Consider the following 15,549-nt stretch of genomic DNA (forward strand, 5'->3'; position numbering starts at 1 on the left):
CCAGCTTCCCCCATCTCTCCTCTGACCTCAAAGATACAAGAGGTTTCATGCTGCAAAATGAATGTTTGAGATATGAGCAGTATTATGGTCGAATTAGAATTCCTACTTTTTCAAACTCTGTCTAGCTTAAACAGGCAAAAGTTACCTTCAGATGATCAGTTATTGCTACTTGAAACCTCTCCTTTGGATTACATTTTGTCTTGGTTTGTTGGTTTAGATACTCATTTTTCTTTTATGTGGATCAGTGAATGCCACATTATCACATGGGTTTATGGAAAGGAACTTTGTTACATAAAAGCACGTAAGAAGGGGTTGTTGTGATCATATCAAGCATCCAAAACCCCTGAGCTTTCCTTTGTGTGGAATTAGTATAAAGAGGCTCTCTCGTAACATTGATAAACAGGAAACTGAACAGATTTTTTAAGCTCTTGAAAATGGTCACAAACCTTGGTTTTATCTGGCTGATGCTGGAAATGAAGATTTTCAGAGACTAGCTTGTCAGTCTTGACTTTGTAACCTCATCTGGTGACCTACAGCAGTTTAAAACAAAACAAAGCAAACAAACAGAAACACTAGATTAATTATTTCACTAAATCACAAAGAGCACTCCAGTAAGCTGGGCCACCAAAGCCATGCAAGAGAGTTGTAAGGAAAGCGGTTCTACAGTCCTGTTACAAAACCTATGCAGCAGTAAAAGTGGAAAGCAAATTAATTAGTATTTTTAGTCCTGAAATTACCAAGCAAGAGATTAGAATTGGATTTGAGTCAGTTGTAGAGTTAATACATGAAAATGGACCTATTATTTGAGGTGGGACTGTTTGCTGCGGGGTAAGAAAAGCATTTCCATGCATTTTACCTCCAGGCTGAATTGTGTTTTCGAGTTCGTGTAATGCTTCGTGATCAATAATCTCTGAGGAACTGAGACAAGCACTTACATTGCAAGCCGTGTGACAAAAGCTAGTTATGGGTTCATCGTGCTCAAAAGCAGGATTAATCCTTATAGCATTTTCTGAACTGCAGCTGTTGAGAGTAGGACTTCTACAATGCAGAACAGTTTTGTTTTGGTAAGAGTTTAAATTGTAAAATAAAAAAAAAATTAATATTTTGAAATGTGAAGAAAAAGATCGTGAGCATCTTACTGCAAATTAGAGTTTCTTTTGCTTTTTCTTCTTAACTTAATAATTAAAATGATGACAAGAAAAATGAGGCTTAGTAAGCCAAGAAGGAGAGGTTTAAACATGAAGGGTTGTGTGGGTTCTGGAGCAAATTTTGCACAGCGCTGTCCTTGGTAAAGCTCGTGTCTACGTACAGGGCATCTAAAATAGGGAGAGGAAGAGAAAAATGTGCAGAACTTGAAGGCATAACATACAGAGTACCTCAAATGAAAACAAAGGAAAATCTGCAATTAAATATAAGCACAGTATTCCCAATATGATTATGTATCTGTATCAAATAATGTGCTAACAAAGGAAAGATAATATTCTTAGATCCATGAGAGTGAGTGCTAAATAAAAAGACCTAATACGTTCTTTGGCAGCCTACAATTTTAAAGGAAATTCTGCATTTGGAACATCTCTGACAAATGTCTAGCCCCACAGGTGAAGTTGAAATAACATTTGCGGTTTGCAACTATAGAAGTTAAGTCCGTTTCTGAGGAATGTCTAAACACATTTTTGAGACTTATATTCCATTTATTGGTGATCTTAATCTGAAATAAGAGTTCTACTACAAATAAGTCCCTTTAAAGTAAGGGAGAAGATACCAATATTTTACATGAGAGCACAGGGCTTCCAGTTAGTGGAAAAACTACTGTGGTTCTGAATAAATTCAAAAGCAGAACAAGTGCTTAATTAAAGCAAATAATAGGCTGTAATTTTCTCTCTACAGACTGTACAAGTTTGCACAAGCTGTCAGTCTGTGACTGGTGGCAAGCCTGTAACTTGCTCTAATTCACGAAATGTTTTATTTATTATATCTAATGCTTTTATCCTTCTAAATGATGGTTTGGTTATTCCTGTACATCAAGTCAGGGTTTTTCTGAAAGGGAAAGGTATTGCTTTCCTTAGTGTATTGGTCTTGGAGGAGTAGGCTTTATAGCCCTTGCTACTTCAGTAAAGTTTTGAATAGGACCTTGTTAGCTCAAAGGCTGATTCTAATACAAAATACTGCACCTCCACTAATGTGACTCTGCAAGTCAGGAATTTAGCAATAACTGTGATGAGTTCAGTATAATCTATTATAGTTTCTGTGATGCCCACTGCATAAAATGAATTGTGGCAGTTATGTTGCTGCAGTGAAAATATATGAATAATTTGCTTAGTAGTTTTATTTTTTTACATTAACCCCAAGTACACTTAAAGATGTATCATTAACCTGGTAGTGCTAATATTATGAGAGAATAAACAGGTGCAAGAATTTTAACTTCTCTCTTGCTTATACATGTGCCACACAGTAGTTGTCTGCTACTGTGTAGTCTATTTCACAGAATGCTCTGGGGAGTCCTATCTTTACAATGGGATGAAACCTGATGCTTTGAAAAGAGAATATTTTCAAGTACTATGGTAGCTCTCAATATTGGCTTAACATCATTTCATGTAAAAGTCATTATGGAGCGTGTAATCCTAGGCTATATTTGCAGTTAGGAGGAGCTGCTAATCTTCAAGTCTTTCCCAGAATCCCTGAAAGCTGCCTCAGTCTTCACATGCTTTATTGGGTGGTCTGAAATCAGAGCAGGGTTTACAGGTGTGCTTGTAAGAATATTGATTTCCTTTTTAATATGTCTTAGAAAAATGTAGTTTCTTGAAGTACTGCTGTGTAATCAATAGCAATGTGAATGTGTTATTTCATTTTTCCAAGATGTATTTCAAAATCAGAAAAGAAAGCACGGCTTCGCATGTGTCGTCTCTGCCAGTATTGCTGAATTCCTAATAAATCTCTAAAACACCTCTAAAAAAAAAAATTGATTGTGATGTCCTGTGCATACTAATAGGAAGAAAAGGATTTGTCCAGGGCTGGGCTATTTATACTAAAGAAGGGAAGTGCAATGTAGCTCAAAGTGTCTGAATGTTGAAGTCTTGGTGTATTACCCTTGCCTTATTTTCATTTGCTGTTGAAAAGTGTATATTCAGCCCTACTTGCTCATGCAATAGATATACCAGGGTCTGTTAACAGAATTCAAGTTAAGTACTATTTATTTACCTGCAGACAGCTCCTCTTCCTGGAACTAACTCACATTTTCCCCCGTTGATGCAAAGTTGCGGTTCCAGCTCACACAGGCTCCGGCAGGGTAATCCGTCTTGACTTGTGTAACCAGGTTTACAGAGGCAGTCAGCCTCTTTCGTCCACTCATTCATTATGCATTCGGAAAACTTGTCACATGCCATGAATTTGCATGGGTCTGCCTGATCAGCTGTAAAGGGTAGGTGAATCATTAATGCATTACCCCAGAGAAACTTGGCAGGCTTTGAGGCAGCTGGAGAAGACAATTCACATTTACTGACCTCCTACTTGTGCATGGTAATTGAATGTAGCCTAGCATAAGAGGACACACACTGTTCTATTCTGTAGGTGACACAGTGGGCATGCAAGCTTATATTTACTTACAATTTGTTTACAACATCACTATTAAGCTGTGATTTTATTTTCATCTCACTGACAAGAATTTTCACATTCACATTCAGTGCTAGTTTTATGCTCATGGATACTGTGCTACAGCTTTGCTATGTGTTAGAAATACTTTCAGCTGTAATGATCTTAAACACAAAATTTAGGACATGACAAGGGAAAGGAATTTGGTTGTTTAATATTGCACAATACTGTGAGGACTGCAACCTAGAAACACTGTCTAGAGAAAGTGCATACAGTACAGGTAGGTACCTGTGAACTCTAACAAGTGAGCATCAAAGTAACACAATAACTTACAAACCAGCTTTACTCCCTTGTTTATATTGGGGGGGGGGGGTGGGTTAAGAAAAATTTCAAGTATTTTGTTTTGGTTTTGTACTGGATTTTGGATATTACATAATCTAGTTTCTAATGAAACAGAAAAGGGAATATAAATTCTTACAGATATACTTTTCTTACCCCACACAGAATTGCACTTCAATCAAAACCAGAATGCTTACAAAAGAAAAATGGTTAATAAAGGAGTTTGTATGATTAAGGACTTAATTAAAACAGTGGCAGCTGCATTAATTGCATGTTTCTTGTAAGTCTCTCCCCAGGGTCAATGGTCAGTTTACCTTTATCGTATTGGAAATAAAGGTTGATGCTGCCAGTAAGGAGACATGGGCTCAGGGTTATATGCTACAGTCCTGCAGTTTTCAGAAGCTGAAAGGTCCCAGTTCATTTCCACTTGACATGTAGACCTTGGTGTGATTATTTCACTGGGTTACAGGGTGTAATTTTTTCATGGTAATGTTTCGTTTCCCTTAACAAAGCATGGGGCTACCTACCTGCCAAACCTTGTCATCTCTTCTGTGTTTTCACTTTGTGTTTAGATTACAGAAATAGTGCATGCAGGTATTTTTAAAAACCTGCTATGTTATTCTTTATGACATTACTATGGCCAATGCTGTCAGTCCTTTGCAGATGTGGAGTCTTGATACAGCTTTTCAACTATCAGTTCCCATGTGTTTCAATTTAGTATAACGTTATTACCACTAGATGGCTCTTACTTTCACAAGAAATAGTAATTTGCTTAAATTACCTTAATTTACTCAGCAGGTTGGGGTTGGTTTGTTTGCTGGTTTGTTTCTTTGTTTTCTAAAGTAAAAGACAGTAGGTCTTTGAAACACCTGTCAGGGAATATACTGGCTTTCTAAACCTAATTTATTCTATTTTGATATTTTACTACTGCTCATAAGCCTTGAAAGAACAGCTCTCCCAGCAAACCCAGTGTGAGATCATTCTCTGGAGTTAGTGTTGAAATACCACATCAGTAAAGCAGATGATATGGATGAAGGTGAAAGATTTTACTTTCCTTTTTTCTGTGTTTGCATTTTAGAAGCTTTCTAATTCTAACATTTATTTATTGAATCATAGAATCACAGAATAGCTAGGGTGGGAAAGGACCTTAAGATCATCTACTTCCAACCCCCCTGCCATGGGCAGGGACACCCCACACTAAACCATATCACCCAAGGCTTCATCCAACCCGGCCTTGAACTCTGCCAGAAATGGAGCATTCACAACCTCCCTGGGCAACCCATTCCAGTGCCTCACCACCCTAACAGTAAAGAATTTCTTCCTTATATCCAATCTAAGATTCCCCTCTTTAAGTTTTAACCCATTACCCCTTGTTTCGTCACTACAGTCCCTAATGAAGAGTCCCTCCCCAGCATCCCTGTAGGCCCCCTTCAGATACTGCAAGGCTGCTATGAGGTCTCCACGCAGCCTTCTCTTCTCCAGGCTGAACAGCCCCAACTTTCTCAGCCTGTCTTCATACAGGAGGTGCTCCAGTCCCCTGATCATCCTCGTGGCCCTCTGGACTTGTTCTAACTTGTTCTAACTTGTCCTTTTTATGTTGAGGACACCAGAACTGCACACAGTACTGCAAGTGAGGTCTCATGAGAGTGAAGTAGAGGGGGCAGGTTCACCTCCTTCAACATGCTGGTCATGCTCCTTTTGATGCAGCCCAGGATACGGTTGGCTTTCTGGGCTGTAAGCGCACACTGAAGCTGGCTCATGTTCATTTTCTCATTGACCAACACCCCCAAGTCCTTCTCTGCAGGGCTGCTCTGAATTTCCTTTTTGCCCAACCTGTAGCTGTGCCTGGGATTGCTCAAGGTGTAGGACCTTGCACTTGTCATGGTTAAACTTCATGAGGTTGGCATCAGCCCACCTCACAAGCGTGTCAAGGTCCCTCTGGATGGCATTCCTTCCCTCCAGCGTATCAACCGAACCACACACCTTGGTGTCATCCGCAAACTTGCTGAGGGCACACTCAATCCCGCTGTCAATGTCACTGACAAAGATGTTAAACAAGACTGATCCCAACACCGATCCCTGAGGGACACCACTCGTTACTGGTCTCCAGCCAGACACTGAGCCATTGACCACAACTCTTTGCATGCGCCCATCTACCAAAGCAGAGAACACGTGGTATCCCAAAGTTCACTCTTTCTAGTGAACTCATTTAATACTTTATTCAGCAAAGCATCCATGTATCATGTGCATATTAGATAGTTTGAATACTGTGCCTTGTTAACTTTCTTTACCACACACTGCCTATGCTCTTTGTGGCCACAAGGAGATAGGTAAAATGAAAATAGATTAGAAACTGCCTGCATGAACTGTAAATGGATTTTTACCCTAGAGTAGTCAGAGATTTGTACATAAAAAGACAGATTAACCAAAACTGCTTAAGGCATCTGCATGCTAAGGTATCGGTATAGTTCTTCTCCATGCCCATAAAAGTAAATTCAGCCCTTGAAATTATTATGGACTGTGAAAATAGATCCAGACTTCAAATTTATAAAACAATATAGTTTGTGAAACTTAAAGTTTCTGACATTCAAGTGTCCAGATGTGTTATAGGCTTCCTAATGTCTAAGAAAGACTACAGACTTATTTGAAAAGTACTAGACCAGGAGGGATTCTGGAATTCCAACTCTGTGGAATGGTACAAATAATAGTTATGCTTTGGTCAGTGAGCATTTGTACAATCCAATTACTCTTAGATATTATCTCCTTCTGTCTTGAACTCTGTAGCTCTTCAAAAATAGATTTAATGACTCTCTAAACTATGGTTTGCTTACATTTGAAAAATCATCCGAAATTATGTTTAAACACTCAAGTGCGACATTTCCCTAAGTCACTTCCGTGAGCTGCACAGCACTGTTCTTCATACCTGCTTTTGCCCAGCCCTTATTCTAGAGAATTTTTAGCTCGCTATGTTTGGCTCTGGAAAGCAGTTGGTGTATATGGACAGACCAACACCTCCACCTAGCATTTCATTATAGTATGAAATTTTTCTGTAGATAATTTGGGTTTTTTCTTATTCCTCCTGGTCACTGGGAGGCAGTTGTTAATACTGCTATTTCCAGAAGAGTGATGCTTCTGAAGCTCTAACCATCTGAAAAAGTTTATCTGCTTGGTTTTGATTTTGCACATACATCATTATCACAATCTTACCTGGCTCAATATCCAGGGAATAGCTGTCAATCTCCAAATTGAGGCGCTGGGCTGCAGCATCACAGAAATCTTCCAAAACACAATGTACTGCTTCTGTGATATTGTATGGCACTGTCCTGGCAAATTTCATTTTGCTATTCACAATCACACTTCCGTTCCTGAAGTTAAGTATTTCCAGTTGCTTAAAACCTGTGAGGTTGGACTGAAGGTATGGAAGTAGCTGCAAAACAGAAAATTGCCTTTTATTTTAATTTACTGTTAATGTCTACCCACTATTAATTTATCTTATAATAACTTTTCATTATTGAGTAAACACATCATGCATTTATTTGTCTGAATTTAATGCAATTGTTAAACTCTACCACCAAATCCACTTTTCTTTTAGCACTGTCTTCTGCCTTTTGTGTCTTTCTCAATAATATATTGAGATGGATGGACAGCAATTTTCCCTGTAATGAAATGCATAGCAGCTGGGGAGTTTATTCATCTGGAAGAGAAAAATTCACCTCACTCAAAAGCCAACTTTAATTATTTTCAAGTGTTCAATCCAGGCAGGTTAGAGCGTAACATAATAGGTGCATTACTGAGCTGACCTGCTCCCCTATTGTACCCATACCGAAAATCCAGATCTAATCCCATTCCCCTGCTAAACTGTGATATATTTTAAAAGGCCTGTTTTTAAATGCAGCATGTAGACACAACCCTTAGATGTAATCAGCACTGCTATACTGTTGATGTGAAGCTAAGAAAAAGACAAATAAATTACATGCCAGCCATATATCTGGAGTCTCTTGAACACTTAGAAAAATTCATGACTGACTTCATGAACTTTCTTCATACCCTGAGGGCATCCTAGGCTTATGGAGCCTTTCAAAATAAAGCTTTATCAGACTGAATTGTAGCAGGGTCTGATATTATCAAAGTACTCTGCTCTTCAGTATATTTCTTTAAACTGTGCCTGACTATTGCAATATCTTGTTCAAGTTGATTTTCACCCACCAATTGCATGAACTGTTGTTCTAGCGCTTTGTATTCTGTCGAGCTCCTGTTGAAGAGGTCATCAGAAAAGTGCATGTTGGTTACCCTCAGGCTGAAGAAAACCACTAGCTCTTTGCCTTTGGCTGCGGTTGTCATGGAGCTGGTAGTTACATATTTCAGTGTAGGAGCTGAGGTGGCTTCTGCAGGCTCAGTTTTCAGCACTGGGATATAACCGCTGCCATGCTCCACTTCATCCAGTGTGGCTGTGCTCATCACACCGATGTGATCTAACTCTGCAGCAATATCCTGCACTCCTGTCCCGGGCACTGTGGAGTCTGGGACCTCAAGGGACTGTTCGATGATCTCTGAGAGGCTGTAGGATGGGCTGGTTGCTGAAGGCAGCAGTGCTGTTTGATCTGATGGTAGCACAGCTGTAATAACATCTTCAGGCTGTGTGGTAGAGAGATCACTTGAACCAATAAAGAAAGGCAAAGTTTCATAAGTGCTGGCTGGCACTAAAATGTCATCACCTGATGATTCTGGTTCATCCATGATCTTAACTGCTGCAGAAAAACGGGGGGAAAAGAAATAGCTACTTGAAAAGCAAGTATAACAAACATCAAGCACAGAAACAACATGCTTATTGTATTCCACTGAAGCCTTTTAAAAAACAAGTGTTAACACTACCTAAACATGAAAATTGTATTTCCATCACCAAGGAAAGATTACTGGAATAAAACAACTCATCCACATCAGGTGGATTGAGTAATGAGATTCCTGTGGGTGCTCTGTTTAAATAATAATTACACTTGGTGGGTATTTCCCGAACCTCTCCAAAGCACATTCTTGTTTTGAAGGTACCTACTCACACTGTCAGTTTATATTGACTGAATGAGTAGATCGCATCTTTGAGCTGTCTGCTCAGATCACTGGTATGCTGGAGTCATTTTGTTTCCCTCTGCAAGAGGCTGAAGCTATTATTTGCCAGTAGTCGTAAACAGTAATCACTGTTATGAAAAAAAGTGCAGTCTCTTCAGATGCAGACTGAAGAGAGCAAAACTGTGTCAATTTACCTAAAAGACAGTAGTACCAGTGAAAACATATTTAAACCTTAAGAAATCACCTGCTGCATGTGAAGCAGCCATGTAATCAGATGCTGAACTCTTGAGGTGCTCATTGAGTCTTGGTGTGGAATTAGGATGTGTGGTAGCTATAGCTGAAATCCAAATCTAAAGCAGGATGTATGAAACTCTGAACTGGGCTTGCAGCTATCTGGCTACAACAACTTCACAGAACACTGTGGCCTCCAAGCAACAGTCATCAGCCTAAGCTCACGGCTTGCCTTTTCCAGTGATATAGTTATGTGGGCTCATCACGTGGGACCTTCAGCAGCCCCCTCCTGGTAAAATTCACTTATCAGTTGATAGCAAAGATGTTTGTCTCCAATTTGAATTCTTCCATTCACTATGCACTAATTTCCTCCTCCCAGTGGCCGGTGAAGGTAGCAAAGGAAAGCAAACTTCTGCATTGGGAATTGCCTCTGCTGAAGATGTCAACTATCCTGTCCATGGGACATGAGCTTACCATGGATGTTCTTTGTGTCTCTTTCAGTTTCCTTGTTTCTGAACAAACAAGGCCCAATTTTTTTTTTCTCACTGTATTGCCGATTTTGGGAACAAATTTACATTTTCAATGAGGAAAAGCTTAGTACAAGTTAGCTGTCTATTTTCTTGATGCTTAGTTTAACAGCACATACAAACTCTTTCCTTTTTCCCTGAAGGTACAATACCTCGGTCTAATGTGGATTATTTTCTATATAGCCCCATTCTGCTAAGCTGACCACACTTCTCCAAACATTAAGGAATCTTTCTAAGGCATGGTATGTAGTTTTACTAGAATTAGATGCTTGAAAAGAATTTTCTCCCATCTGGTTACCACTTTGCATAAGCCTATGTTAAGAGATGCTACATATATTTTTATCCTCTTTATTGTTTGTTTTATTATGTGTGTTATAGTGTGTGTATATATATGGTGATTTAGTGATAGAAGTATAAAGAGATAAAACACATGCTAACAAAAATAAGTTAATATGAAAATAATAAATAGTACAATATCAATATAAATATAAAATAAATATTTATAAATAATAGTATCAATAGTAATAAATGACACATAATAGACTGACCAGTGGTTATACTATTTGAGTAGGCTGTGAGAGAGCTAGATTTACTTTTTGGTTCTACTTCAAATTCCTGCTCAGGAGTCTTAAGGATGCACCTTCAGGTGGTATTGAACTCTCTTCTAGAAAGTATTTAAGAATGAGTTGCATCCTCTAAGCCGATATTTTTTTTTGCTCCCTTTTTAGTCAATAGTGACATATTTATCTCACTTGAAGAAAACCACCCAAATATTCTGCATCTTTTGAAGTGCCTGAATATTTCTGTTGACTTCAGAACATACACAGCAAATTTACGTATGATGCCTGCTTTTCCAATTACGTAGTCTCTGTTATGTAAATCAATCTTTTTTGCTCCTTGTGGCACTACTGTAAGGTCAGTGATTTCTCTGATGTGCTCTGATGTATGACAAGGACTACTGAAGTTTTTTGAAATTGGGAAACACTTTCCATTGTGTGGTAGTTTCAAACTCTGAGCAGGGCATCGTGGTTCTGGCCCTGGAGAAGGCTCAGTGCATTTTAATCCGGAATACCACTGACAAGGTGTTACTGGAGAGTTACTCTTCCTTTCCTCAGTTCTAAGGTTTTCTCTTCCTTACAAGTGTTTTGCATGCCTCAGCTAATGGAAGAACTAGACTTTTTTTGTTTGTTCTGTGAGGAAGTGAACTTCTAGAAACAATATTCTGAAGCAGAACTCCTCAGGTAAAGCAGGCTGGAAGTAAAGTTACTACAGCTGCTTCTATTTATGCAGTCACTAAATCAGTAACTAGTGCAAAAGTTATTCTGTTACGTTGTTCTTTCAGATGAGTTTATTTGTATATTAGTACCTGGTTTTGATAGGTATTGAGTAATAGATGCCAAGGTGCTGAGGAGTATAAGGTAAATTCATGCTAGAGCAAATCTTAATCACAGCAGCAGTGCATGTTCTCATAGCTACACATAAAAAAGCGTTCTAGAAACAAGATGTGCACTACTCTGACAGGGGTAATCAGGGTAAGGACAACTTCTACTTCACTGCTTTCTGGATGCATAAAATATTGCAACTGCCTTGCAAGGTGTTGCCCCTCTTTTGAAGACCAGGTTATTAGCTCCTGTTACATGTTCTTGCAGGATTCCGGTATTCTCTTACAGTTCAAAGTAGGGTAGTCATCAAAGAGAGTTCCCAAACTGTCCTGGGCAGCTGCTGCTGATGGACAAAGATTTTGTTATGATCTGGCTCATCAGAACAAATCAGTAGGTGTTGGGTGCAGCCAAGACTCTCCGGAGACCAGGTTTTAGGGAAGACAACCGCAAAGCAATGGAATCCCACAGGGGGTACCTATTATGCCTGTAACACTAGCTGGCTGATGGTAAGTTATTGAAGATCACTCATCTCTGTCAATATTTAGTACCTCTTTCCCATACGGGACAAAGAAAATTTTTATAGTCAGTTGCTTGCATGAAAACATCTTCCCCCAAGAGTGTCGCTTTAACTGGCAGAATGTTTGGAAACCAGAATAATTTAGCTGGCAAAAATTCCTGCTTGATAAGAGACTATATTTCACCTATTTTGAGTTTGATATATAGGATTGAGTTCTATTTTGTATTTATCAGCAGTGAACGTCTTACCTTCTACATGATGAGCACCTCCCATTGCCCTGCCACATCCCCAGTGGCTGTTCATGACATGGAATATGTTGAATTTTATATGCTTATGTACAAAATAATGAAAGAGCCTAGAGGACTGGCGATTCTGGAGAAGATGCTGAAGTACACTGCTAATATGAAGCATCTGTGGGATGGGATGCAGAAAAAGATCAAGTGATGCATTCTCCCTTCCTGCAAGGCCAGACTGTGCTGATCTGGAACAGGACCACAATGTGTGTATGGCAAATTCCCATTTAAAGTAGCACAGTTGCGTGTTCTTATTTGTTGCAATACATAATTTGCGGCGCTGACAGTGTAATACAAGGCCTACAGTCCTAGTCCCTCCAGCCCTAGAAAGCACCCAGAAAAGAACAGCAAATTGCTGTGTTGTGGTGCATGCTGCATAAAACACCAAAAGCTGCACCAGAGCTTGATGCCCTAACACTTCTTTGAGAACCTGAAATGCTTTTCTGTTGTCATGTCCTTGTGTTTCTTGTGTAATCAGGGATATGGACAGATTAGAGAAGAAAAGCCTAGCGATGTTCTCTGTTTACAAAGCTCTTGCTGTTACTTGTTATGCTGATAGGGAGTGAGAGTCACTTATTAGTTAAGGGAACTCAGAACAGATTTCTTAGCATTAGTGCTTGAGGCATTAATGCAGGATGATCTACTGATGGGATGAACCTGCAGCTCCAGAACAACCTTCTCTCAGCATGACAGCATACACATGGTCATGACTGATAGTATTTGTCAGGCACATTGTATTTTAGAAGAAGGGAACTGCAGGAGAAAAAAGTACTGGAATGGCTTTGAAATTGCAGCAAGTTTGAAGCAGAATAAACATATATATTATGCATTTGGCAAATAGCTGTGTATATGTGTGTGTGTGTGTGTATATATATATATATATAGAGAGAGAGAGAGAGAGAGAGAGAGAGTCTATGCATAGATTACAAAGGTCTTCTGGCATCCTCTTATTACAAGCAAAGTAACTTAAAAGACCTTGGGAGCATACCAAGATAATCTCAGTGCATGTATCACCTGTGCTCATATGTTACCATTTATCAGTCACTCTCTCCAGCTGACATATGTAAGACAGTGACCGACCACAGAGGTGGTGTTAGACTCTTGCAACGTGAAAGTAAATGGGCACCCCTAAAAGGCTTCTGAGTGCTTAGTGAAGCACAGCACCAGCCCTGAACGCAGGGGTTGCTGTCCCCTTCTGTTGGTTACACCTTTTCTAATACGTATCATGCTACTGTTGCAAGACTTGCAACTTACTGAATTCAAATATACCCCAAAAGTAACCATGTTACATTTTAAGGTTAAACAAGAGAATGGTATTAAAACTGGCTTTCAGCAATGAGAAACTCAATTTGAACTCTCAGCCACCACTGACCCTCCCAAAGAGATGTTCACTGAACTCTCCAGGTGGTTTTTTCATGTTATATGAACAATATTGTACTGAAGAGAGTTTAATATCTGAAGTTAAACTGCTGTTGGCAAAGACGTATAAACACTAAATTAAGAGGTAATTTCCTGGGTGCATTGCTATATTAAATCTTTCTAAAAAGAGTGCTGCATGCAGGCTTCTATTCCCAGCTGAGGAAGTAAAATACATAGGTTTGACTTATCAGAAAGGATCAACTGCCATTTCAACAGCTTTATTTCATTTCAGGTATCTAATTAGTTGGTCCTCTTACATTTTTTTTAAAGTGAGGAAACCTTTTATAATTGACCATGAATAAGGAATTATTGTTGAGGAAAGGTCAAATTGTCATGAGACATTTTTCTAATAGGTTTGTGTTAACAAGCAGACCCAGAAGATTATGTATTAAGAAGTCCTGGTATTTCATTTCACTCATGAGCTTAATAAGCATTGACATTTCCTATTGGCAATAGAAAATTTTCCAGTTCACTGACAAATATTGTTCTGTATATGAAGGTTACAGTATTGCAATGTGCAAATATATATTTGTATATATGCTGTCTGAAGGAAATAACTAACAAGGGGAAAAGTGTGCAATGAAGAGACTGGTCCCTAATGCAGGACGAGAATCTCCTTATCAGCAGCTATGCTGATATAAATACCAGATGGACTGTTACATCAAGCAGCTGGATTCAAATCTACATTTTTTGTTGATGCCTGAAATGCCACAGATCCCTGAATTGCAGGGCTGTTGTGTACAAACAGATGAAGTGCTGAATTTGTGTTTGAGGTCTTTCGCTTTTAACTAGGACACAAGTAAGATGAGGATTAAGAGAATTAAGAGTCTCATTAAGCGAGCAAGTCACAACAAATATCTTGCAGCACATAATTATTGTCTTTTTAACTGTAAAACCAAAGCAGAAGGGCCAGACTGATCTATGGCTGTCATTCTGTCTGTCAATATGAGCTCTTCATAAGCCAGGTTCCGTGTCCAGTGAAACCAACAGACCTCTCCACTGACTCCAGTGAATCTCAACACAATGGGAGTGAACTCCATCTCTTATTCATCTCCAGTCCTAAAATTGCACCTCTTGACCTTTTTTCCTTAGCATCCTTGTGACACTTTTTGAGGAGCCTGTTTTTTCACAGGACAGCCTGATAGCTGCAGCTCTAGCTCTACTTCAGTGTAGCGCTCTGTGTGACTTAACTCGGAACACCTCAGTTTACTCTGAACATTTTCTTATCTTGCAGCTGTGCTTTATCATCATGTTCTCACCACCAAAGGTGCAATAAATGTCATTCTGACATGCTGTCACAAGAGGATAAGGTACTAGTTAGTAATGATAATCTTCTCTCATTATTCTCAGAACAATTCAGTTCTACCTGACACTCTGAAAACTAAGAGGATAATGTAAAATTTGCAAAATGAATACCTGAAAAGCTAAAATACTGGGAATTCAGGATGTTGAGCAACTACAACTTGCTATTCTCTTGTCTATGTTAATTATGAAAAAATCTTCCAAGGGTGCTTCAGCTGGGCTTTGCACACTGGCATCAAGGATCACCTTCTGTTTGATAAAACTGAGTAGCCTCTTACTGACTCATGCTTAGCTGAGTAATTTGGCCAGAGCACCAGACTGTGTGCTTGATTTGGAGTGTTTGCTCCCACACAGAGTTACGATATGGCCCTCATCTCACATCAGTATCCTTATCAATTCCTTTTTCTTGCAGGTCAGTAATGTTATACACTTCTGCAATGACTGAAGAAATGAAAAGCAAAGAATTCTTCACTTGTCCCTCAAAGATGCATAAAGATTTAGAGTAAATCATTAAGGACAAAGCCAAAACCTGACTGCTTCTACTCTCCTCCAGCTTTTCTCTCAGTGCAGCTAATTCTGCCTGAGAGAAGTAGAATGATGCAGCTCACAACAGTCTCACTGCCCATAAACTTTTCACTGGTGTAAATTAGCTGGTCTTACTTAAGTCATACACAGTTTTGAGTACAAAGAAAGAATTCCATTTATGAAATTAGAGTTAATATTTTTGTTGATCCATCTTTCCTTGGGAAATGCAAGCTCCCTTCACTTTTGTGGAAGTCAGTCAGTAACACATCTGCTTTTAGCAATATCATGCTTGGACAACGTACCTGTAAAAGCCCTCTGAAATATCAGATTTCTGTGCAATTACAAATTATTTTTCTCTCTGA

At 39.1% G+C, this 15,549-nt stretch overlaps 1 protein-coding gene across 1 annotated transcript in view; it reads right to left on the bottom strand.

The window, feature by feature from the left end:
• Positions 1–490: 490 nt before the first annotated feature.
• IMPG1 (interphotoreceptor matrix proteoglycan 1) overlaps positions 491–15,549 on the bottom strand; it is a 56,797-nt gene continuing 41,738 nt past the window's right edge. Inside the window, exons 13-16 of the mRNA XM_005153156.2 lie at positions 8,134–8,675; positions 7,135–7,354; positions 3,199–3,409; positions 491–530 (exon numbers count right to left, since the gene is read on the bottom strand). Coding sequence (XP_005153213.2) covers positions 491–530; positions 3,199–3,409; positions 7,135–7,354; positions 8,134–8,675 — 1,013 coding nt within the window. The remainder of the gene's footprint in view (positions 531–3,198; positions 3,410–7,134; positions 7,355–8,133; positions 8,676–15,549) is intronic.

This window comes from Melopsittacus undulatus, chromosome 3, assembly GCF_012275295.1.
Source record: "Melopsittacus undulatus isolate bMelUnd1 chromosome 3, bMelUnd1.mat.Z, whole genome shotgun sequence".
NCBI classification, from domain to species: domain Eukaryota; kingdom Metazoa; phylum Chordata; class Aves; order Psittaciformes; family Psittaculidae; genus Melopsittacus; species Melopsittacus undulatus.